Source organism: Choloepus didactylus, chromosome 13, assembly GCF_015220235.1.
Source record: "Choloepus didactylus isolate mChoDid1 chromosome 13, mChoDid1.pri, whole genome shotgun sequence".
NCBI lineage: Eukaryota > Metazoa > Chordata > Mammalia > Pilosa > Megalonychidae > Choloepus > Choloepus didactylus.
The window spans coordinates 15,909,039-15,934,998 of record NC_051319.1 but is presented as its reverse complement, the minus strand read 5'-3'; the positions used below and the strand labels follow the sequence as shown (position 1 = coordinate 15,934,998).

Here is a 25,960-nt window from a genome sequence, read left to right as displayed (position 1 = left end):
TGTTTTAAGTTAGAAACTTTTACTAGAGTTCTTAGTAACACTGGAAATATTGAGTTTAGTTGAACAAAAGGTCACAGATTTGTATGACAAAATAATTATTATTTCTTAAAATTGAGCTATATGTATACAGATAGGCCAAAAAAGATTGAAAAGATAATCTTTAATTTCTTCATAGTGGTCTTTTCTAACTGCTAGGTTATGAGTGATCTTCATATACTTTTATAGATAACTATTCTGAACATAAAATATTTAATTCCTCATTTTCAAAAATACTAACAAGGATAATGTTACTGGTAAACTTACCTTTTTGAGCTTTAGCTGTTATTTCAAAATATTTGACAGTAAGATCTTGAATAGACAAGACAGCCATATGAGCTTTCCGCTGCCAATCAGTATCTTCTTTTTGTAGACTCTCAATTCTTCGGGGACCTAAATAATCATTCTCCATGGAAATCTTTAGAGAAAAAAAGAAAAATTAAGTTCATTTCTTTCTTTGATTCTTCGAACATTTACTGAATGTTTATGTGCCACTCATTTGTGTTGGTATTAAAACAAAGAATAACTGCTCCTTCCTACTCTAGAGTAGATCTTTGACTGCCAAGCTATTAATTTACAAAATAAGTGAATTAACAGTGATGTTGAAGATATCTGACAGAGAAACTTGCTTGTAATTAACAATGATGTTGAAGATATCTGACAGAGAAAGCTGTTTGTACTATATTACGTGAAAAAAGCAAGTGACAAAATAGTTTTCTCCCTCACTCCCCTCTCCCCTCCTTCCCTTTTTCCCTTCCACCTCCCTCCCTCCCTATGTATATATGAGCAAAGGCTATATACCAAAATGTTAAGACTAATTATTTGGGGATGTTGATATAATCAAAACTTTGTTTCCTCCTTTATGACAACCATGTTTTCAAGGTTAAGAATTACTTACGCCAATAAAATATGTATTTAATAACTGACATTAAAGATGTGAAATAACTGAAAACTCAGATTTTAAGATCAAAAGTATACAAAAATCAGCCTATATGCAAACCGAAAGACTGGATTAAAAAAACAACATAAAGAACTAGCTATGTATTATTTACAAGAGCCACAACAGCTAATACAAAAGGACAAAGGAAAGTTAAAATTCAAATGACGGACAAGGATATACCAGGCAAATGCTAAAATAAAACCCACAGAAGTGACCATGTTAATATCAAAGCACATTCCAAAGCACTACACAGGTACCTGTAAAATGAAATAAAAGTAAAATTTAGCAAGAACAGATAACAGCAATGAACCCTTTGTACACAACCCTGCTTCACCATCTATATGGAAAAGACTGTTAAAAATGAAATGACAAGTTAATAACACTATTATGAGGATGATGAAAAAAACATCATAGAGAAAAATATTAACTCACTCATGGCACATTTAAAAATTCACCAAGTGTCATTAAGCTACAAAAAAAATGTGTAATGAATTTCAAAAGAAATAATAAAAACCACAATTTCTAAACAATGCAATAAATAGAAATTAAAAGAGTCTAAAACCAAAACAAAATTTTAGTCACCTGGAAATTTCACACCCTTAACCCTGAGGAAGGAAACATTAAACTTTAGTCTTGAAGCAACAATATACCGCTTCCTAAGCAAACAAAGGTAAGAATTTTCCAGAGATAGAGGAAAATATATGAAAGAACAATTACCATAGTGCCCAAAACATAGTCAGCAATTTATCAACAGTGGGAGGCAATGGCAAGGCAGAAGGAAGGGTTAAGAATGACTACAGTGTTAGTGGGAAAAAATATGTACATGGAAGTGCCATTTCCTCAAAAAATAAACAATGTCTGGTTCTTTCTGATGTAAGGAAAATGTTCAATGTTCAGAGATAGATTGTGGTGATAAACGCATAACTATGTTATCATATTGTGGACAGTGGATTGTATACCATGGATGATTGTATGGTGTGTGAATGTATTTCAATAAAACTGAATTTAATTAAAAAAAAGAAAAAAAAAAAAAAAACAATGGAGGAATAACAGATTTTAAAGTGTAGAAGACCAAGGTTTTAGTTTTGCATATATATGTTAAGTTTGACTTTGCAAAGATCATGGCCAGAGATACACAACTGGGTATCCTTGACACAGAGAGCACATATAAAGTAATGAGAGTAAATGAACTCACCTAAAGAAGTCATAAGAAAAAGGTTCATGAGTGAACCCTAAGGAATTCTAACATTCTGAAGTTGGGTGGAAAAGAACCAGAAGAAACAAAGCCAGAGCTGGTGGCCAGTGTGGAAGTGTAGAATAACAAAAGCAGCAAGATTGAAAAGACACTTAGAGTTCAAGCAGGAGGACAAATAGCATCCATGGACCCAACAGCATGAAAATCACTAAACTTAGCAACAGTGGTTCTGGAGCAACAGTCAAACTCCCTGTGCCTATTCACTCTCATCCCATCTTCAGGTGTCTGCTCAATTTCTAGTTCATGGAAGCCTTCTCTGACTCTTCATTATAAGCTCTTCAGAGCAATACATACATCTTTCTTTTCTGGCACTTATCACAATCATACTTTACACAATTTTGTGAACTTGTAAATACTGACTGCTTCCAACTCTGTTAAGTTCCACAAGAGAAGAGACTGCATAGATTTATTTGCTTCGCACTAGCTCACTGCCTGGTATGAACTAGGCAATCTAAAATATTTCCTGAATGACTGAAGGTAGTAAAAAAAAAAAAAAAACCTCATATATTTTCCTTAATGAAAGGAGAGAAATGTGGACATGTAAAGATTCTTCTGAAAATGTGATCATGTGCGGAAATAGAGAAAAAAGGGTGAGTTAGAAGAGGACAGGGTTAAGGAAGAGATTTTTTTGTTGTTTTTTTTTTTTAAAAGGGGGGGAGATACTGCAGTAGGTTGAGTGGTGATGAGAGGTATTCAGCAGAGGGAGAACCTGAAGAATTGGAAAAAGACAGAGCTAATTAAAGTAACAAGGTCCCTGAGAAGATGGAAAGGGAGAGGATCCAGAGAATTGGTGTAGCAATTTGCTCTTGGGAAATGGAGGCACACTTCCTCCACAGAAACAAAGACAGACAAGTTTTGGATTTGGTAGATGAAGGGTGAGGGAGCTTCTGTTTGACAGTTTCCAATTTCCCCCATAAAAAAAAAGAGGCAAGATAAAAATAAGTTGGTGCAGAAGAGAGGAGGAAAGAAGATACAAAATTGGTTTGGATGGTGGGATAAAAAATCATTTAGAAAAACTCAGTAAGTAAATATTAAAAACAGGAGACTCTCCAGGGCTGGTGTGGTCATGATAAAATAGACACACACTCTGCTGATGGTATATGGAAAATATTTTATGATACCATATGCTTTGAAGGTATTTTAAAGAAAATACCTTCAAAGAACAATAACCAAAGATGTTCACTGCAATGAAGTTTGAAATAAAGGAAAAAGCAGATCCTAGATATCTAACAGCAGAGAAAGTTATGTATGATACACCTAAAAAATACAATTCTATTCAATAATTAATGCTTACGAAGAATTTATAGTAACATAGAAAAATGCATACGCCAAATTATTAAGTGGGAACAGGTCAAAATCACAGATATAACTTCAATTACATAAAAGAATGCCCAGGAAAAAAAAAAAGACAAAATATGCCAGATGCATTATTATTGATGTCAACTTTTGATGTGGATTATGGGTTTCTTTTATAAAACCTTCTGTACTTTCCAAATTTCCTTCATTGAAGATATATTTTTTATAATAATAAACAAGAAAAAAATGCTTTCATCTTTTCTTACATTCACAAGTCACACCAACTAGACAGGCTGAAGACATATTATCCCAGAGGTTTCCTGTTTCTGGTCAAGCAAACAATGAGCTCATGTTTTCATATATGAGGCCCAGCAAAAGGCAAAATTATGAATTACCACTTTTTTCCAGAGTGAAGGGGAGTAGGGGGATGTGAAGATATAATCAGAACTTAAATGTCTCCCTTGAAAGTTGGGAAACAGAAACTATGTGCGCTCCATTTCTAGGACTATAAAAACGGTGCCTCATCAGACTAAAGGGTAAAGGATGATATTAACTGTGCTTTAAAACTTCAACTTCTGTTTGAGACCAAAGGAAGAGACGCTTATTTGGTGCAAAATCTGTATTTTCTGTAGCACACTAAATAATTTAACTTGTATGGTCAGTTTATTCAAATACCATAATTACACAGAGAGTGAGATCTGGTTGGTCTGTAAAGGTTAGTGTGAAGCCCCAATACATCCCAAAGTAATTTGGGCAGAGAATAAAAAGTATTTCCAAAATCCCCCTGAGGGACTGGGGGAAAACGTGGAAATATTAAACTTCCCACCTGGGGAATTACTGATATTTTCACAAGCATTGGGGACTACCAACTTAGAAGGCCGAGCCCTCCTCGATCTTGGGGCTTAAGGTTATGAAGCTTGATACTGCAAAGAAGGGACTAAGCCTACTTATAACTGTGTCTAAGAGTCTCACCCAGAGAACCTCTTTGTTGCTCAGATGTGGCTCTCTCTCTCTAAGCCCACTCAGCAGGTGAACTCACTGCTCTCCTTTCTACGTGGGACATGACTCCCAGGGGTGTAAATCTCCCTGGCAACGTGGGACATGACTCCCACAGATGAGCCTGGACCTGGCATCTGGAACTGAGAAAGTCTTCTTGACCAAAAGGGGAAGAGAAATGAAACAATAAAGTCAAGAGGTGATTCTGGAGGTTATTCTTTTGCATTATATAGATATTCCTTTTTAGTTTTTAGTGTATTGGAATAGTTAGAAGGAGATACCTGAAACTGTCGAACTGCAACCCAGTAGTCTTGATTCTTGAAGACAACTGTACAACTATGTAGCTTACATGGTGTGACTGTATGATTGTGAAAACCTTGTGACTCACAATCCCTTTATCCAGTATATGGGCAGGTGGGTAGAAAAACAGGAAAAATTAAATGAATAATAGGGGGGATGGGATGTTTGGGGTGTTATTCTTGTATTTTTTTTTTTTTTTTTGGAGTAATGAAAATGTTCCAAGATTGACTGTGGTGATCAATGCACAACTATGAACAACTGACTGTACACTTTGAAGGATTGTATGTTATGTGAATACATCTCAATAAAATTGCATTAAAAAAAGAAAATGTTCAAAAATTGATTTTGGTGATGAATGTACAACTATATGATAGTAGTGTGAACTGACTGTGCACTGTGGATGACTGTAGGGTATGTGACTATATCACAAAACTGAATTAAAAAAAAAATGTGCCAAGCAAATAAAATAAAGCTAGGAGTGGAGGCTTGGATTCTTGATACCCTATTCCCTACTACTCAGGACTGGAATTCTTTAAGAAGATGACTGTAGTATCTCCAACTTCCTACTGCAGGAGTAAAACTTAAATGATGCTACTGGATATGGCAGATTTTCTTCTCCCATTTAGATTTTCCCAAGGCTAACATCTGGAAATTGTTTTAACTGTATGATTTGAATAAAAAGACCACTGTACAAAGTGATTCAGGGGAAGTAAATATGAGTATGAGTAAGACCCATTCTCCTACCAAGAAGCTTACAATCTAATTGAAGGAAGTGAGGGCAGAGATATCTGTGATGAAGACACCTATCTTGAAATGAGAAGGTATTTATTTACTAGCTGTGACAAATCACTAAAAACTCATTGCTCATTCAAAACAATGATGTAACCCTAAAAACAGTGTGGTGGTTTGGTGTTATGTACCCCAGAAAAGGCCATTTTCTTTTAATTCATTCCTGTGGGTGCAGACCTATTGTGGGTGGGACCTTTTGGTTAGGTTATTTCAACTGAGATGTGACCCAGACGACTCAAGGTGGGTCTTAATCCTTGTACTAGAGTACTTCATGAGAAGATAAAGAGAGAAAGAGCTTAGGGAGAAAAAGCACCAGAGGAGCTAAGAGAGGACTCACAGAGGAAGCCACTGGAACCAAAGCTGAAGGCAACAAAAACCTGGAGCAAAGGACCAGCAGATGCCAGTCATGTGCCTTTCCACGTGACAGAGGGGTCCCCAGATGCCAGAAGCCTTTCTTCAGAGCCCAGGTGTCATCCCGTTGATGCCTTAATTTGGACATTTTCAAGGCTTTAGAACTGTAAATTTGTAAGCTAATAAACCGCCATTGTTAAAAGCCAGTCCATTCCTGGGATACTGCATTTCAACAGCTTTAGCAAACCAAAACAAATAGCAAGATGTTCAGCTTAATAGAGGACAATGCCATTGAAATAAGGAATTACAATAGAGTATGAAAAACTGTCATGACAGAGGTATGTCTAGGATACCATGGGGAGGCACCAGCCATGGGAAGGTCAGCATGCAAAGTCTGTATAGACTTTCTAGAGAACATGATGAGTGAATGGATTCTTGAAGAACAGGTAGTATTTTAACCAGGTATTGAAGATAGTGAAAAGTGTCTCTGGGTAAAAGGAACAAAGATATTTTAAGAACTAAGAAAGAAGGAAAAGTTATTGGGGGAACACAATGCATGTAATGCTTATCAGGACAGACTTCACTGAGGTTCATAATTGCAGAGAGCTTTAAAGAAGGGGTGGGTTTCTGACAGGTACATATGGAGTATATGGGTAAAAGCACCACACAAAAGGCATATACTGGAGTCAAGAATCAACCTGAGCAAAAGTCCTGAAAAGGGTAAGATCAGTAAGTGGTAAGGGAAAGTAGTCCAGCATTGCAAGAGGTTAGATCAATAAGATAAGAGTAATGGCAGCTAAGATTAGAAAAGTAAGTTATCATCACTATGAGGCCTTTAAATCTCAGGCTGAGGAGTTTGTGTTAAACGTGATAGGCAAGAGGAAACCACTGTGGGATTCTTAGTAGCATGTATATATTCAGGTATACACACTTCATCTTAAGGATTCTGCAGGACTAGAGGACCATTTGCTAAAATAAAATCATTGGATTGTGTGTATTTTCTTTTTAATTTTATCTTAGTGACAAATACACAATGCACAATTTCTGCCAGTATCCTCATTTAGATATATACTTCAGTGGTGATAACTGCATTCACAATGTTGTGCTACCATCATCATCATCCATTACCACAACTTTCCATCACCCTCAAGAGAAATTCTCTAACAATTAAGCTTAAACTCTCCCTTCCCTATCCCTCCTCAGCTCCTGGTAACCTATATTCTAGTTTCTAAATATGAATTTGCTTATTTTAATTGTTTCATATCAATGAGAGCATACAATATTTGTCCTTTTTTGTCTGGCTTCTTTCATTCATGAGGTCTTCAAGGTTAATCCCCGTTGTCGCATGCATCATTCCTTTTCCCAACTTCATAATGTTCCCTTGTAAGAATATACATTTGCCTTACCGATTTATCTGTTGGTGGACACTTGGGCTGCTTCCATATTTTGGCAATTGTTAACAATGCTACTATGAATATCAGTGTGCAAATATCTTCTCAAGGGACTGCTGGATCATAAGGTAATTCTATACTTAATTTTCTGAGGAACTACCAAACTGTTTTCCACAGCGGTTGAACCATTTTATATTGCCACAAACAATGAACAAATGTTCCTGTTTCTCCACATCCTCTCCAACACCTGTTTTTTTGTGTGTATGTGTGTGTATGTGTTTTTTTTAATAACCATTCTCATAAAGTGGTGTCTCATTGTGGTTTTGATTTGCATTTCCCTGATGGCTAATGATGGTATCTTTTCATGTGCATTTTGGCCATCTGTGTATCTTCTTTGGAGAAATGCCTATTCAAGTTCTTTGACCATTTTTGATTACCTTGTCTTTTTGTTGTTGAATTTTAGGATTTCTTTATAAATTCTAGATATTAAACCCCTATCAGATACATGGTTTCCAAATATTTTCTTCCATTCCATGGGTTGTCTTTTTAATTTCATGGTGCACAAAGTTTTTATTTTTGATGTGATCCCATTTACCTTCTCTTTTGCTGCTCATGCTTTTAGTTTAAGCTCTAAGAAACCTTTGCCTAACGCAAATTCCTGAAGATGCTTCCCTAGTAGTTCCATAGTCTTGGTTCTTATAAGTCTTCCATACATTTTGAGTTAATTTTTGTGTATAGTGTGAGACAGGGAACCCCTTCATTCTTTTGCATATGATATATCCAGTTCTGCCAGCTCCATCTGTTGAAAACAGTAGTCTTTCCCCATTGAATGGACTTGGCACCCTTGTCAAAAATCAACTGGCCACAGATGTGAGGGTCTATTTCTGAACTTTCAAGTCCATTCCATTGGTCAATATATCTATCCTCATGACAGTACCATGCTGTTTTCACCACTGTAGATCTGGAACAAATTTCAAAGTCAAGAAGTGTGAGCCCCCCCATACATATTCTTTTTCAAGATGGTTTTGGCTACTTGGGGCCCCTTATCCTTCCAAATAAATTTGATAATTGGCTTTTTCATTTCTGCAAAGAAGGCTGCTGGAATTTTGGGATTGCAGTGAACTCTAAATTGCTTTGGGTAGAACTGACATCTCCACCATATTTAGTCTCCCAAGCCATGCACATGTAACATCCTTCCATTTGTTCAGTTCGTCTTTGATTTCTTTTCGCAATGTTTTGTACTTTTCTGTATTTCAGTCCTTTACATATTTGACTCAGTTTTTTCATAGATGTGATTATTTCAGTTGTGACTGCAAACGGAATTTTTTTTAATTTCCTCCTCAGATTTTTCAGTAGTAGTGTATAAAAACAGTACTGATTTTTGCATGTTGATTTTGAACCCCAACACTTTGTTGAATTCATTTTTTAGCTACAATAGCTTTGTTGTAGGTTTTTTGGGACTTTCTATACATAGAATCATGTTGTCTGGAAAAGAGAAAGTTTTCCATCTTCCTTTTCAATTTGGATACCTCTATTTCTTTTTCTTGCCTAATTGCTCTGGCAAGAAATTCCAGTACAATGTTGAATAACAGTGGTGACAATGGGCATCCTTGTCTTGTTCCTGATCTTTGAGGGAAAGCTTTCAATCTTTCACCATTGAATAGGATGTAAGTTCTAGGTTGTTCATACATGACCTTTACCATGTTGAGGCAGTTTCCTTCTATTGCTAGTTTTCTAAGTGTTTTTATCTAGAAAGGATGCTGAATTTTGTCAAATGCCTTCTTTATGTCACTCAAGATGATCACGTGGTTTTTCCCTCCTCATTCCATGAATGTTGGTTTATTACATTATTGATTTTCTTATGTTGAACCACCCTTGCATACCTGAGATAAATTCCACTTGATTATGGTGTATGATTCTGTTAATGTGCTGTTGTATTTGGTTTGCTAGTATTTTGTTCAGGCTTTTTGCATCTATATTCATAAGGAATATTGAACTGTAATTTTCTTTTAATGTAGTCTCTTCATCTGGCTTTGATATGAGAGTGATAGTATTCTCATAGAATGAGTTAGGTAGTGCTCCCTTCTGTACAAGTTTTTGGAAGAGTTTGAGCAGGACTGGTATTGATTATATTCTTGGGATGTTTGGTAGAATTCACCTATGAAGTGATCTAGTCCTGGGCTTTTCTTTGTTGGGATGTTTTTGATGTCTGATTCAATCTCTCTACTTTTAATTAGTCTGATGAGATCTATTTCCACTAGAGTCAGTGTAGGCTGTTTGTGTTTTTCTAGTAATTTGACCATTTCATTTAGTTGTCTAATTTGCTGGCATACAGTTTTTTATAGTATCCTCTTATGATCCTTTTTATTCCTGTAGCATCACTCATCACATCCCACTCATTCATTTCTGATTTTAATTATTTATGCCCTCTTTCTTTTTCTTCTTTGTCAGTTTAGCTATAGGTTGTCAATTTTTATCTTTTCAAAGAATCAATTTTTGGTTTTGTTAATTCTCTCTATTGTTTTTTTATTCTCCATTTCATTTATTTCTGCTCCAATCTTTATTTCTTTCCTTCTGCTTGCTTTGGGTTTAGTTTGCTGTGCTTTTTCTAGTTCCTCCAGGTATGCAGTTAGGTCTTTGATTCTTTTTTAGGTAAGGTTTTTTAGGTTAGGTCTCTTTCTTCTTTTTTAATGTAATCATTTAGGGCTACAAATTTCCCTCCAAGCACTGCCTTCGCTGCATCCCATAAGTTTTTATATGCTCTGTTCTCTTTTTCATTCCTCTCAATATGTTTACTGATTTCCCTTGTGATTTCTTCTTTGACTCATTGATTAAGAGTATGTTATTTAATTTCCTTATCTTTGTGGCTCTCCTGGTTCTCTGTGTCTGTTATGAATTTCCAGCTTCATTCCATTGTAATCAGAGGAGATGCTCTGTATAACCTCAATTTTCCTCAATGTTTTGAGACTTGTTTTATGACTTAACATGGTTTGTCCTAGAGAACAATCTATGTGTACTTGAAAAGAATGTGTATCCTGTTGTTTTAGGGTAAAATGTCCTTTATAGGTCTGTAAGGTCTAGGCCATTTAACGTATTATTCAAGTTCTCTGTTTCCTTATTGATCTTCTGTCTTGATGTCCTATCTACTGATGAAAGTGGTATACTTAAATCTATTTCTCATTTCAATTTTGCCTGTGTTTGTCTCATGTAATTAAAGATACCATGGTTATGCGCATAAACATTTATGAGTGTTATTTCTTCTTGGTGGACTGACCCTTTTATTATTATATAGTATCTTTCTTTGTCTCTTTAAACAGCTTTTGACTTCAAATCTATTTTATTCAATATTAGTATAAGCTACTCCACCTCTCTTTTGGTTACTATTTGCATGGATTATCTTTTTCCACCCTTTCACTTTCAACCTATTTTTGTCTTTGGGCCTAAGGTAACTCTCTTGTAAACAATATCTAGTTGGATCATGCTTTTTTATCCATTCTGCCAATCTGAGTCTTTTGATTGGGGTTTTAATCTATTACCATTCAGTGTTATCACTGTATAGGCAGTACTTACTTCAGCCATTTTTTTTTTATGTCTTACATCTTTTGTCTGTTTCTTTATTACATCCTCCTTTTGTGTACTGTTGAGCTTTTGTGATATATCTGATTGATCCTTTTATTTCTGTTTCTGTGTATTTTTTTTTTTTAATTTTGGGTTTAATTACTTACTGCTAGGTTATCCATGTGAAACTATGTGGTAAATGGATAAAAACAGGGGTTACAAACTTAGAAGAGGTGAAAATTTTAGACCTGCATTTTCAGACCATTTAGAGCTATACATTCACCAGAACAGACCACTTTTTAACATTTAAAATAAAACATTTTTGCCACAATAAACAAAAACTATTTAAAATTGCTTTCCAGAAACTGTCTACATTACCTTTTTTAAACACAATTTTTCCAAAATTTCCTTAAATGTCAACTTTTCTTTAGCAAATCCATCCAAAATACCAAAATTTCATTTTAGAACTGTGTTTATATTTACATAACAGAGTGCCCATCAGGATACCTTCCTCTAAGCCTAACAGTTTATACCTTCCCTTCAAAACATAAAACCATCTTTAAATTAAGTTGTCATTCTCAAAGGTATTCTGGAAGAAAAAAATTATGAATTAAAATCTATAAATTCTTCTTCACTTCTATTATAATGTAGCAATTTATCATCTAGCCCATAATGGTCTATCCACTAAGACTTCATTTCTTTTTCTCCTCAGACAAAGCTAATAGCAACTCATAAAGCAACAGCAGGCTACAGTTTCTCCATTTCTTTATTAACAGTTGCAGTTGAGACAGATCATTCTTTGATCTATAATTTTGACTAGTTTTAGCCTCCAAAGAAGGTCTTCTTTCTCCTCAATGAGGTCACCAATTTTGCTTGTTCTTCCTTGAATCCTTGTTTGGGACAATTCTCTTCACATAGTCAGTCTGGAAAGCAATGCATGATCTAAAATCAAATGATTTACAGCCATGTGCACTGAGATTCTTGAAGGTATTTTCCATATGTGCTTTCTTCAAATTCACTGTGTATGTGTTTAAAACTTTATTGAAATTCCAAACAGTTTTATTCTGTTGAAGATGCTGGTTTCTCCAAAAAGTTCTGTTAGTTTTCTTTACCACACCATAAGAGGAATAAATGAAGATCTTGTCTTCCTTAATCATTCTCTAAGTATTGCACTTATGGGTTGTTGCCTTGAACTGTTGGTATGGGGAGACTGATTTTCATAGGTCTGTGGCATGGATAACATCACAGCTGAGCTTACGGACTTTCCATCTTGAAGCTGAAGTCTTGGTTTACCTCCAGACTGCAGAAAGGGGGCTTAACTCAACTACACAGCAAACCCCCAAATTAGTCTATCTCTCACACAACCACTTGCTGCCCAGCAGGCTACCACCCTTCACCATTCCCAGAATGCACAGAAAGCACCTCTGTGTATTTTTTAAATACCTTCTTTGTGGTTATCCTTGGGTTTGTATTATACAAACTACACCTATAACCTACTAGTTTGAAAAGATACCAATAGCATACATATTCTCTGATCCCATATCCCTGTTTGTCCTCTTAACGTTGTTTTTGTTCCATGTTGCCTCCTTATATTTTGCATGCCTGTTATCAGAATATATGACTATTTCTGATTCAATTGTATTCCCTTATAGGAATTAAAGAGTAGAGTTAAATATCAAAGATACAGTATTACTGGGTTTTGCATTTACCCACTTAGTTACCTTTACTGAAGAACTTCACTTCATACTGCTCCAAGCCACTCTCTCCTATTTTTTCCTGTCAACCTCAAGAACTTCTTTTAGCAATTCTTGTAGGAGAGGTCTTTCCATGACAAACTCTCTCAGTTTTTGTTTATCTGTGAATATCTTAAACTCTCCCTCATTTCTGAAGGACAGTTTTGCCAATAAAGATTTGGGGATGGCAATTTTTCTCTTTCAGTACCTTTAATATATCATACAACTGCCTTTCCACCTGCATGGTTTCTGATGAGAAAATAGGTGCTTAATCTTATTGAGGACCCCCTGTATGTGACGAATAGCTTTTTTTTTTGCTGCTTTCAGAATTCTCTGTCTTTGGCATCTAACATTCTGATTAGTATGTGTCTCAGAGTAGGTCTATTAGGTGTTATTCTGTTTGGAGTATGTTGCATTCCCTGGACATGTATATTTATGTGTTTCATAAGAGATGGGAAACTTTGGGCTATTATCTCCTAAAATTTTCTTTCTATCCCATTTCCCTTCTCTTCTTCTGGGACTACCATGATGTATATGTTGGTACACTTCATGCTGTCACAAAGGTCTCTTAGACACAGCTCAGTTTTTTCTATTCTTTTCTCTATCTGTTCTTCTCACAATATGATTTCGATTGTCCTGTCTTCCAGTACACTGATTCTTCTCCCTGTTCAAACCTGCTGTTGCATGCCTGTAGTGTATTTTAATTTCCATTGTTGTGCTTTTCATAACCATAATTTCTTCCTTTTTAAACTTTGTAATTCTTCTTTTTGCCGACACATTTTTTTTTAAAAAAAAAGGTCAAATTCTTTATTCTTATACAAGATGACATAAATCTTAAGATATTTAGATCCAACAGTTTATTAATTTCAAACAATTTTTTAACAAAATCATTTTTAAAACCCTTGATGGAATCTAAGTTACACTTTTAGAACCTCATGTTAGCTATCAGTTTTAATTTGCCATCTCCCTCCACCAAAAAAACCAACCCCATGCTAATAAGTAGTTAAAACATTACATTTGCCTTATATTTTAATTCATTTCTTCTATCTTCCAATAGCAAAAAAAAAGATGATAACTAGAATTTGGATTATCAGCCTTCTCATAAGCAAGAAAAGAATGCTTTTGCTTTGTGGGCCCCATATCACATCATTCTACCTCCATGGAATTTGAAATACTGAGCTTTAAGTCTTTAAGGGCCTAATTTCTATATCAACCATCAAGAATAAATCTTCAGAAGTACATATCTGAACAGCATGATGACTTCTATGTTAGTCTGATCAATCATAGGACATTATTAGTTCTTCTTTACCTGTTTCTCAGGCCTGTTCATTGCCACAGCCCCCACTAACCAAAATCTGTAAAGAAGGTAAAGCTGAACGGCTTAGCTGCTGCCAATTAGGTAGGGCCGCTCCTTCCTCCAGGCATGTCCGGGAAACCAGTCTGCTTCCAGCACCACCTGCAGTTGCAACCCAGGTTAATGGTTGTCAACTTGTTTCAACCGCATGGAGAAGGCTCAGTCAGTGGGGCAGGATCCCTGAGAGGAGGCAGCGGCTTTATGGGCTGGACCCCGGGTAAGAAAACTATCTCCCCGCGCTGAAGTGCTACCAACCAGCTGCTTGTCCGCAAGCCGTCCACGTCAGAGAGTCAAGAAAGGGTATCCAGGTTTCGGGCTGCCAAACGCAGACCCAAACCCCAAGCCAGTTCCTGAGCCAGAGCTAACTACAGAGCCAGAGCCCGGCCCCGTCAGCACTCAACCTCAGCTTCCATTACTGCCACACACTATCTTCTTAATATTCTTTAGCTCTGTAACTATAATTACTTTATTTCTATCCATATTTTCGTTCATTTCCTTGAATTGATTTAGGAGATTTGTTTGAACTTTGATTAGTTGTCCAAAGTCTGTGTCTCCTCCAAAGTTTTAACTTTTTCCCTCGACTAAGCCATATTTTCCTGTTTCTTAGTATGGAGTGAAATTTTTTGGTGATATGTAGGCATCTGATTATTTTGATATGCTACCTCTGAATCAGTTTTTCCCTCTTGCCTAGGATTATATTACAGATTGACTATGTGATAAGGCTCTTCTTCAATACTTGGTCCAGCATATACTGAACCCTGAGAGCAGCCTGTGTTTAGCTATTCAGATTTTCTCAGGTCTTCTGCACTATTTCTTGCTTTGGACGTGCATTGCAATCTTGAAGACTGTCCCACTATATGCAATGGTCTCACCTCCAGGAGAAAGCTTACTTTCCTCCGTTCCTTCTCGAGTAGTCCTGATCTGTTCTGTTTGTTTTTATGAAGAATTTTCTCTTTAGCTCCTATGATTTGCTCAACTGTTCTCCCTCACTTGGTGCCCCCTTTGCTTTACACTTTTCAGGGATATCCTGTCATACAGCAGATCAATTTTACCTTTTTTCCATGAGGCTTTTCTGCCTCTAGAAACTTCCACACCTGCTGCCAACAGTTCTGCTGCGGGTCTCTTCTTTTCTCAGGGCCCTTTTGTATGCATTTGCTTGCTAGCCAGTAGGGTTCTGCCTTGGCTCTATGGAGTCTTTGGACCCTGTGCCTGGATATGGGTTGGGTTCTAACTCGCTGCTGTGAGTAGCTCTGTGGTATGCATCCATGGCAGGATGTATTTGGGTCATGCTGCCACTTTGTGACTCAAACTGCACAGGACTGAATGAGGGGGAGGGATCTGGACTGGCAGGTCCCATTCCAAGATCTCCTACCTTCTTTTTTGGTGTTTATGCTTCTTTGTTTATTTGTTTGTTTTCCATCAATTCAGCATTTATGAAGTGGGATTTGTCCTGTTATTAGTTGTTCCTGAGGGGAGAATTTTCCAGGGGATGTCTTAATCACCAACTTATGATGTCACTTCTGTGCTTTCTTTTTTGAGATTACCTGATTTTAAAACTTACAAGTTAAAAAAATATAAGATTAGTATTCACAAGTATGGAATAGAAACTTAATTAATTGAAGACTGGAGTAAAAATTGAAAATATTTACTCAGGACATTATGAAAAAAATTCTTTTCAATGGCATCATTAAACTTCATATCCTTTATCAATTGAAAGAAAAAAAGGAAGAAAGAGAACTTGCATTATGGCTTATGGCTTTCTGAAGAGAAAGTCTAATTCCTTTGATAAGTATTTAGAGATAACTTGTACTTTACTACTAGATCAATATCTTTACCTTCAAATAAACATATATTTAAATATATGTAATATGAATACATTCAGTATGTTTTTAAGCTGCTTTTTAACTGATTTCTCAAACTCAGTAGCTATTAACATCCATTCAACCATTACTTTTATGTAGAGTTTATCTAAGTCCTTCAACTAGGCTACTAAGTTTTTTTTCTAACTTTAAAAGCCTGAACATGCATTTACCATCTTGTTTCTCAGCTCCAAATTCATCCTTCTCTACTCTGCCTTGTGACAGAAAGGCTTGGGTGCTGAAAACTATTTTTCTACTTTGCCAGCTGACTTGATGTTAGGCTCTGTCAATAGGGGGTGCTGGAAGAGGCTCCAGGGTTGGAGAACAGAGAAGAAACTTGCTTTTCCTATGTGCATTCCTTGAGCTTCTTGTCTGATAGCATCATTCTAAACTCACTTCTTCACTCCAGGATTAATGTTCCTTCCCGAAGTATTAACAGCGTTCAGTTTCTAAATCCTTACAGAACTAACCTCATTCCCCAATCAGACACACCAGCACCAGCCTGGCAGTGCCCAATCCCCAAAGGTCTGGTTCTCTTCCCCAACTGCAGACACACTGGCACTAGTGGAGCAATGTCTTCTCCACAGAGGTCTGAGTTTTAGCTCCATAGGACCCCGCCTCTAAGCTTAACAATTCCAATTTCTTCCCTTTGTTTCCCCAGTCCCAGGAGTGGTAGCCGTTTATATGTCTTTTGTTGGATTTTTCTTTTTTTTTTTGCTGTTGCTTCTTCTGACATACTTGATTACTCTACTGCCTTTTTCGTTATCCCGTTAACCACTTCATAGCTAGTTAACAATTCTTTATATTAAATTTTCTGTCCAAATAACTGGCTTAATTTTCTGATCAGACCCCAAGAGATAAAACCATGGAACAGAAATGTAATAAAATGAACATAGTAGTGTTCAAAGCTCAAAAATCATAACCCAGAACATTAAAATAGAAATTTTCAATTGCATGGTTAAACACTGTCTTTTATTTATCATCAGAAAAGAGAAAACTTGACTATTATGGCTTTTTGAAGAGAGAAAGTTAAAAACTCCTGTGGCAGTTATTTGAAGATAACATTGGTCAGCTGGATCATGTGCTAAAAACAATGACACCTCTGTTTTCCATCTCAGGAACAGAAAGAAAACAGTGCCTGTTTCTAACACGGAAAAAAGTTTGTGCCAGTTTAGGTAGCTAGGATAGTGAGACTAGTTTATAAACACAAATTTCTTGGCATGGATTATTTATTATAAAGTATATTAGTTGCCTGGATACTGGGTTGTATAACTTAAAACTTAAGTGTTATTCCTGTCTATTGTTGGGATTTGGGGGGGGGGGTTCAGATTCTTTAGTGAAACAAATGCGAAGATCAATTTGAGAATATATTGATCTAACAGTGCCCATTATGCATATTTCCTAGGCCACAAGTTACCTGAGGATGACTCTTGAAAGATTTAATAGAATGACATCATTAGATTGGGCATACATTTATGTATAGAAAGCAAATATTCACTGAGCTGTATATGTCTCAGGCAAGAGTGTGAAACAGTGCATATTTTTAAAGAGAGAGATATCTAAAGCCAAGGAAACTAGAAAAAACTCAGGTAAGAGATCAGTACTTTAATTTACAGTGGTGACCCTATATAGCTCACAGTGTGTATATTACAGCATACAGTGCCACAATGATGTAAAGATTACACCCTGCACAGAAGGACCCAACCAAGGAGGTGGGGATGGGATTCTATTTCCACACAAAAGCACCTATAGACTTGCCTTGGCCCTGGTGGTAGCAGTGGGGAAAAAAGGGAAGAGCAAGATTCAACTAGGAGACAACTGGAAAAGTAAGATGACTGGCTACATAGTAGAGGGAAGAATTGAGGATGCCTCTTAGTATCTAGCTTGTTCACATTCAGCCAAGTATTAAAAGAAGCAAGTTGGACAACCTTAAAAGTACCTATGGTCGATTCAGGAAGATAATCAGTAGGCCAACTCACTAACTGACCTAGACCCATTAAGATACCAGGTTTAAAAATCTAGAGAGATCATATAGTTGAACTGTCTCATTTTAGGAATGAGAAAACTGAAACCCCAGAGAGGTTACAATCTGGAGTTCAGTGTGCTGAATCGCCTGTTTCAAGTCCTATAATTTTAGACTACAGGTTCTCAAACTTTCGTGTGCATGAAGCCTTGTTAAAACAAACACTGCTGAGCCTACCCCCAGAGTTTATGTAGAGGAGACCTGAGATAAAAACTAAGAATCTGTATTTCTAACAAGGTGACCCAATTCACCTTTGTCTAACTAACTGGCCATATATCCATGAATCTATTTCTAGACACTACTCTGTTCCATTGATTTACATGTCTATCCTTATGCCAATCCTACATTGTCTCAATTTCTCTAATTTTTTACTGTTTTGAAATCAGATAAGCCCCCCACATCTAATCTTTTCTTTTTCCAAAATAGTTTTGGTTGTTCTAGGTTCTCTGTTTTTCCACACAAATTTGAATTAGAATTTGAAACTGTATTTCAATTAAGAATTAATAAGTAAACATTGAGTTTTTTTATCCATTAACATGGTATAACCCTTATTTAAGTATACTTTAATTTCTCTTAGCAAAGTTTTCTGATTTTCATATATTGTTAAATTTATCCTTAAATACTTCATGTATAGGGATGTTAACATAAACGATATTTTTAAAATCTTCAATTTTCTTTTCTAGAAGATAGAACAAACAATTGATTTTTTTATATTTGTCTTGTATCCTGTGACCTTACTAAGCTTACATATTATTTCTAATAGCCCTTTTGTATTTTCCTTAGGATTTTTTACATACATGATCAAGCTACAAATAAAGATGAGCTTTATTTCATCCTGTCCAATTTGCATGACTTTTTTTTCTTTTTCTTATTGAACTGACTAGGACCTTAGTATTCATCTATGAAGTAGAGATAACAAGAACACATAATTTATAGTTGTACGGAATGCATAAGTTAATTTATGTAATATAACCAACTTAACATACTCTAACAGCCTTTATGAGCTTGCTGACTAAATCTGTTGTTTACTAAGAATACTTCTATTTGAAAGCTCACAAGAAGGGTAAAGAAGAAAAGAGTGGTCATAGCTAATGGAGCATTTGAGGGACAATGTGTAAGAAAAAGACACACATTAAAATACCATTTTTATCTTAAAAGAAAAAAAAATTTACAAAGTTTTAAAGTATGTTGCCTGCACCTCCTCACTTGCACCGTGCTTCCCAGGAAAAACAGAGCGATAAGTGATGCTAGTGGACTACTATACAGCCTGGCAATTAGATTTAATCAATCTGCTATTAATACCCAAAACAAACTGTGATATAATTATATAAGTTAGAATGCAAATAGTGGGACCTCCTGTCATCCAATTCATTCCTGGACATCTTTCCAACAAATGTCTACGATTCCTTCAAAATGTTGACAGAAATTCCAGTTTCTAACTATTCTTACCTAGATACATACCACCATTTTAACCAAAATACCAATTTTATAATGTAAATTGACTGACAACCCAATTTTTTCTAAAGCATTAATAAAGGAGAATGTGTCAATCCTGAGCCTAAGTCTCTGCCATTTTATATCCTCATGCATTAGTAAAACGAATAAACACATATAAGCTTTACATTCTCTTACTTTTCAAATATATTACTCATCCCACCCCCAAGCATAAAGTTCTCAGAATAACTGCTAATTTTCATAATGTACTTTTTTATACAATGCTATTCCAATTTAACCCATTAGGCAAAAACACAATTTTAACACATCAATTCAACAACATTTCCATGTGAATTAATTACAGTAACACTGATTTGAGGTCAGCTATAAAACCAAACCTCGACTATGTAATGACACTGTGAACCACTGACTGTATACTTTGAATGGATTGTATGGTGTGTGACTATATCTCAATAAATATATATACTTTAAATATATATATATATAATATATACTATTTGTACATGAAAACTAAACATCATGCACTTTGAAGCTCTGCCATGAAATCCTTTTAACTCTCATAACTAATTCTTCCCAAAACAAATATACCCAAAACTTCTGGTAAAGAAGTGCAGGACTACACAGAACCTGAAACACACAAAGGGAGATGGGAGTCAAAGGGGAAACAAACTACAGGAAAATGAAGAATATGGGGATCTTTCAATATGTTTAAAAGTCATACTAACAAAACACATTACATTCTGGGCCGTTTTCAACTCTGGCCATTCAGCAGACTCCCCTTTCAACATACTTTAACATTAGATGCTCAGGCTGCATCCTGAGCCTCCCAAAACACAATATGCAGACTACTACTTAGTTTTCAAAACAAAACAAAACAAAACAAAAAACCTTGATCTGCTGCCTTCGTAGCATGGCAAGTTCTCTCATATCACGGAATGGCTGTAGCAAATACTGATAGAGTTCAGTCGTGGCTTCTGCAAGGCTGCTGTAGGCTTCATCCTCCATCTGATACAAGTCCAGAAGTTCTACCATGCTCTCTGTATTCTTGTGCTTATCCAAGAGCTGTGGAATAAAAAGTTTTCACTATTAAGGAAGCAATTATATAGCATATAAATACTTGTTTTGTAAGTCTCTCCCTATCATCTCAGGACTGCGGAACCCTGAATAACAGAAGCAGGAGAGAACTAAAAGCACCACTTTCTAGTACTCATCTCCATGCCTCAGGTATCATGCTACTTGGGACCACTGCCTGAATCATTCTTTTTAAACTGTTTTCATCATATTATTCCTATTCTCGATTTTCTGGGACCCCATACTACCTGCCTAGTCTTACCCCTTAAAAATTTTTCACACTATCTAGTCTTCTCCAAATTTATTTTAAAAACACTTACCATCACTCTAGAAAGGAGTTTATCAATCCTTGCCATTATTATTTTACTAACTTCCCAAATCTTGCCACTCCTTGCCCCCCTCCAAATTTGGAACATTCCCCCAGTAACATTTTTCTACCTATGCCTATCATCTCCATCAAAATCAAGGTGAGAGGCCCTGTCCCAATTAAGATGGCACAGTAAGACACTCAAGGGTTCTGTCTCTCCACAGAAGCCTTGAACAACCAGCAAGAACTGGCAGAAACATCATTCTCAAAGCTCCAGACAACAAATAAAGGATTGTAGTAACAGGGCAAGTGCCAAATCAAGAAAAAATCATCTTAAAAATAGTAAAATCTCCTGGTGCCCTTAGTAGCCTTTCTGCATCCCCTCACTGGCTTGGCACACAGTCAGCCCTCATTCCTATTGTGGGTCCCTGGTTCTGGTTATGAAGGGGACAGAGTAAGCCTCATGCACATACTGGGATCATGTATGTCTGTTCCAGTCTGTCTGGTGGCAGCCTGAAGGACTGAACCAGAACACTTACCACAGGTTCAACATCCCTATGGTGGGCAATGTCCATGATTAACTGTACAAATACTAGAAATCACTTCATGAACCAGAACAAATGTATGCCAATACAATTAGAAGTTAATAATAGAGCGGCATATAGGGAAGAACTATATACCTATTACAAACTATATACTACAGTTAGTAGTATTTCAACATTTTTTCATAAACAGTAACAAACGTACTATATCAATACTAGGAGTCAACAATTGAGGGGGGTTGGTTAGGGATAGGGGAGGTTTAGAGTTTCCTTTTCTTTTTTTCTTGTCTGGGGTAATGAAAAGTTTCTAAAAATTGAACAAAAATTAAGTGTGATGGATGCACAGCTGTATGAGGGTACCCAGGGGCAAGTGATTGTACACTTTGGATCTTTGGATAATTGTATGGTATCTGAACAACCTCAATAAAAATGAAAAAAAAAAACAAAAAACTAACTAACTAAATAAATAAATAAATAACGCAAAGAGGTATAGCTAAAGAGCCAATTGAGACATAAGGGGGAAAAAAAAGGAAATACAGAATGTAAGCTTTGTATCAATGTTGAATCTCTTGTACTTCTTAGCTGCGTTTAATGGGATTGCATAAAAGAATGTTCTTGTTCATGGGAATTGTATATGTGAATTATAGTGTTGTTCAAGGATGTGTGCAGCTAGCTCTCATGTTCAGAAGACAGAGCAATAGATGATGGATGATAGGGAGGGAGGGAGGGAAAGAAAACAGCGGTGTGACAGCATGTTAAAGTTGGTGGATAGGGGTGTCAGGGGAGGGGGGTCAGGGTATGATGGAGTTCTGTGTATGGGATTTGTATTGTTTTTTGCAACTGTTCCTATAACTTTGAATTTATTCCAAAATAAAATAAAACAAAAAAGAGCCAATTGATTATTAAGAATCATTATGTTAGTAACATTAAATGTAAAAATTTACTAAACACTGTAATTTAAAGGTAGAGATGATCAGAATGGATAAACAAGCAAGAACAAACTATGTACTGTCTACAAGAGATACATTCGAAATATAAAGATACAGATAAGCTGAAAGCAAACAGCAAGGGATAAGGAAGCTGGAGTGCTATTATTACTACCAAATGAAACAGACTTCAAGGTAGAGCATATCCCTGAGATAAAGAGAAACATTCCATAATGACAAAAGGATCAGGAAGACAAACCAATTATAAATGCATATGCACTTAAGAATGGAGCATCAGAAAACAAGAAGCAAAAATTGACAGAATTATAGAAAAATAAATTCACAGAGGTTGAGATTTTTAACACTACATTCTCAGCAACAGACAGAACTAGACACAAATCAATAAAAATAAAGATCAGAATAACGCCATCAATCATATTAATTTAACTGACATTTATGGAAAATTACATTCAACTGCACAGTATACGTTCTTTTTAAATGTATAGTATCAAGACCCACCATATGCTATGCTGTAAAACAAGTTTCAAAATCTTAAAAGAACTGAAATATAGATTGTTTACTAACTACAACTGAATTAAGATTTCTGCAAAATTCTCAAATATTTGGAAATTAAACATGTTTATAAAGAACCCGTGTGTCAAAGAGTAAATCACAAAGGAAACAAGAAAATATTTTGACTTGATTAATAAAATACAACCTATCAAAATTCATAGGATACAGCCAAAAGAGCACTCAAGGGAAATCTATAGCTCTAAAATGCTGACATTAGAAAAGAAAGATAAAAAAATCAAAAAGGAACTGCTAACCATGATTACTATGGTGGCTTCAAGTTACACATACCCCAGAAAAACATGTTCTTAAATTTAATCCATTCCTGTGCGTGTGAACCCATTTTAAGTAGAACCTATTGATGAGGCTACTTCAGTTAAGGTGTGACCCACCTCAATCATAACAGGTCTTAAACACATTACTGGAGTACCTTATAAGCAGAATGAAATCAAACAGAGGGAGAGAACGGCACAGGAAGCAAGAAACTGAAAACGAACCCGAAAGAGAAAGAAGAAAACAGGAGATGCCACCAAGTGCCTTCGTATGTGACAGAGGAACCAGGAATCACTGGTACCCAGTCCCAGAATGCCCGACTCTTTGGGGAGAAAGCACTGACTTGATGATGCCTTGATCTGGACATTTCCCTAGTCTCAAACCATGAGTGAATAAATTTCCATTGTTTAAGCAGAACTATTTCATGGTATTTGCTTAAGCAGAAACTAAAACGACTACCCAACCTGTTTCCCCATAAATTAAGTATTTGTCTAGAAATTGGCTATTTTATATAGCCAAAAATAAATATGACCCAACTTTACCTATAAAATCAAATTTTAAAATATTAAAATATAATGCCTCTCCCGCCACACATAAATAAACAAAAACACAGGCAAACTGCCTTACACAGAAGCCATGGAGGCCATTATAAAGCAGTGTAGCATTTATTGTGCCTCAACAGAGAACTACACTACCTTATCTTTTTATGGTATATGTTAATTTAAAAAAGCATTTATTAAATCTATAGTATGTTCTAGATACTGTGCAACTAGGTTCTAGGTGAGCAAAGGGAAATATTTCATTCTTGTCCTTAGGAGATCAGAATTTAGTAAAAGAAAAAAAACAAATAATTGAAATAAACATTTGTTAGTCTTTCACATAATTTCTATATTTGAACTTGAAAATTTCCCTTCTGAGACCTTATCCTAAGGAGTTTTGTACCCAGAAGTGTTCCTTACAGTATGATTTATTATACCAAAAAAAAAAAAAAGGAAACAAAGAAAAAGTGCTAAATATTCAATAACTAAGAAACTGTTAAATAAACTTTCCTAATTCTATTTAATGAAATATTGTGCAGTTTGATAATATGGTGTTCAGGAATCATGCAATAAATATGAAAAGCAAATGCTATAATGTTAAGAGAACAAAGTAAGACCAAAGATTTCTGTACAGTGAGGGAGATCATAACTTAAGAATTTAAACAAAAAAGAAATCCAGTTACTTTTGGCTATTTTATCTCCTTTTTTACCCAACATAATTGAATACCTAAAACTCCATATTGAGTACACAGTATAAAAATATAATAAATTTCAAAAACTGCAATTATGATAATTTTTTTAAAAAATCCTTTAAATCTTTATACCCCTTGTGGTAGGCTGAATAATGGCCCCAAAGATATAAATCATAATCTCATAATCCCCAGAACTTGTGAATGTCACCTTATATGGTAAAAGTAACTTTGCAGATGGTAATTAAATTAAGTATCTTGAGATGAGGAGATTATCTTGGATTATCTGCCTGAGTCCTACATATAATCACAATTGTCCTTACAAGAGGGATGCTGAAAGCAATTTGAAAAAGAAGAAGGAAATGTGACGACAAAAGCAAGAACTTGGAGTGATGTGAGAAATGGAAGCTGCCTCTAGAAGCTAGAAAAAGCAAGGAAATGGATTCTCTCGACTAGAAAATCCATCATCGCTGACAATTTTTTTTCACTTTTTTTTTAAATTAGAGATCCTGTTCATTTACAGAAAATATCATTCATAAAATAGAGTTCCCATATACCACCTATTATTAACATTTTGCATTAGTGTGGTATATTTGTTACAATTCATGGAAGAATATTTTTATTATTTTACAATTAACTACACAGTTCATCATTTACAATAGGGTTCACTGTGTTATACAGTCCTAGGTTTTTTGTTTTTAATTTTTATTGTGGTAACATATATATAACCTAAAATTTCCCCCTTTTAATCGCATACAGATATATAATTCAGTGCTGTTAATTTCCATTCACAATGTTTTGCTACCATCACCACCATCCATTACCAAAACTTTGTATCACGCCAAACAGAAACTCTGAACCAATTAAGCAGTAACTCCCCATTCCCTAGCTTCACCCTGGCCCCTGGTACCTTATATTCTAGTTTCTGACCATATGAATTTGCTTATCCTAATTATTTCATATCAGTGAGAGCATACAATATTTGCCCTTTTGGCTGACACCTTATCTTTAACCCAATAAAACTGATTTTGGATTTCTGGTCTCCAGAACTGTAAGAAAATACACATGTATTGTTTTAAGCCACTAAATAGTATGCTATAATTTGTTATGGCAGCAATAGGAAACTCACAGACCCTTGACCCAGTAACTCCACATATACACATATACATACATAAACATCGTTTTTAAAGTTTGAAACTTTAAAAAAGGAGCTACACTCAATTATTTTTCAGATATATTTATAATATCAAAAAAATGGGAATACCCCCACATCTATGACAACGGATTTTCAACTAGCCTGTTAATTCAGAAGAATAGTTTTCAACAAATGATGCTGGGAAAACTGGATAGCCACCTATAAAAGAATGAAAGTGCACCCCTACCTCAACCATATACAAAAGTTAACTCAAAATGGACTAACAATCTAAGTTAAAAAGCTAAAACTATAAAATAAAACTCTTAGAATAAAACATAGGAGAAATCTTCAGGGTCTTGTATTAGGCAATCGATTCTTAGCTATGACAACAAAAGCACAAACAGTAAATGAAAAAAACATATAAATTGGACTTCATCAAGATTAAAAACTTTTGCACATCAAAGGACATTATGAGCACCTATGGAATGGGAGAAAATACATGGAAACCATAGATCTGAAAAGGGTTTACTATCCATAATATATAAAGAACTCCTAAAACTCAACAACAAAAA

General features: G+C 35.5%; 1 protein-coding gene and 1 pseudogene across 1 annotated transcript in view; both read right to left on the bottom strand.

Annotated features, from left to right (window-relative positions):
- JMY (junction mediating and regulatory protein, p53 cofactor) overlaps positions 1–25,960 on the bottom strand; it is a 169,093-nt gene that overhangs the window by 73,540 nt on the left and 69,593 nt on the right. Inside the window, exons 2-3 of the mRNA XM_037801231.1 lie at positions 20,225–20,398; positions 304–454 (exon numbers count right to left, since the gene is read on the bottom strand). Coding sequence (XP_037657159.1) covers positions 304–454; positions 20,225–20,398 — 325 coding nt within the window. The remainder of the gene's footprint in view (positions 1–303; positions 455–20,224; positions 20,399–25,960) is intronic.
- On the bottom strand, positions 11,516–20,152 carry LOC119508352 (annotated as a pseudogene).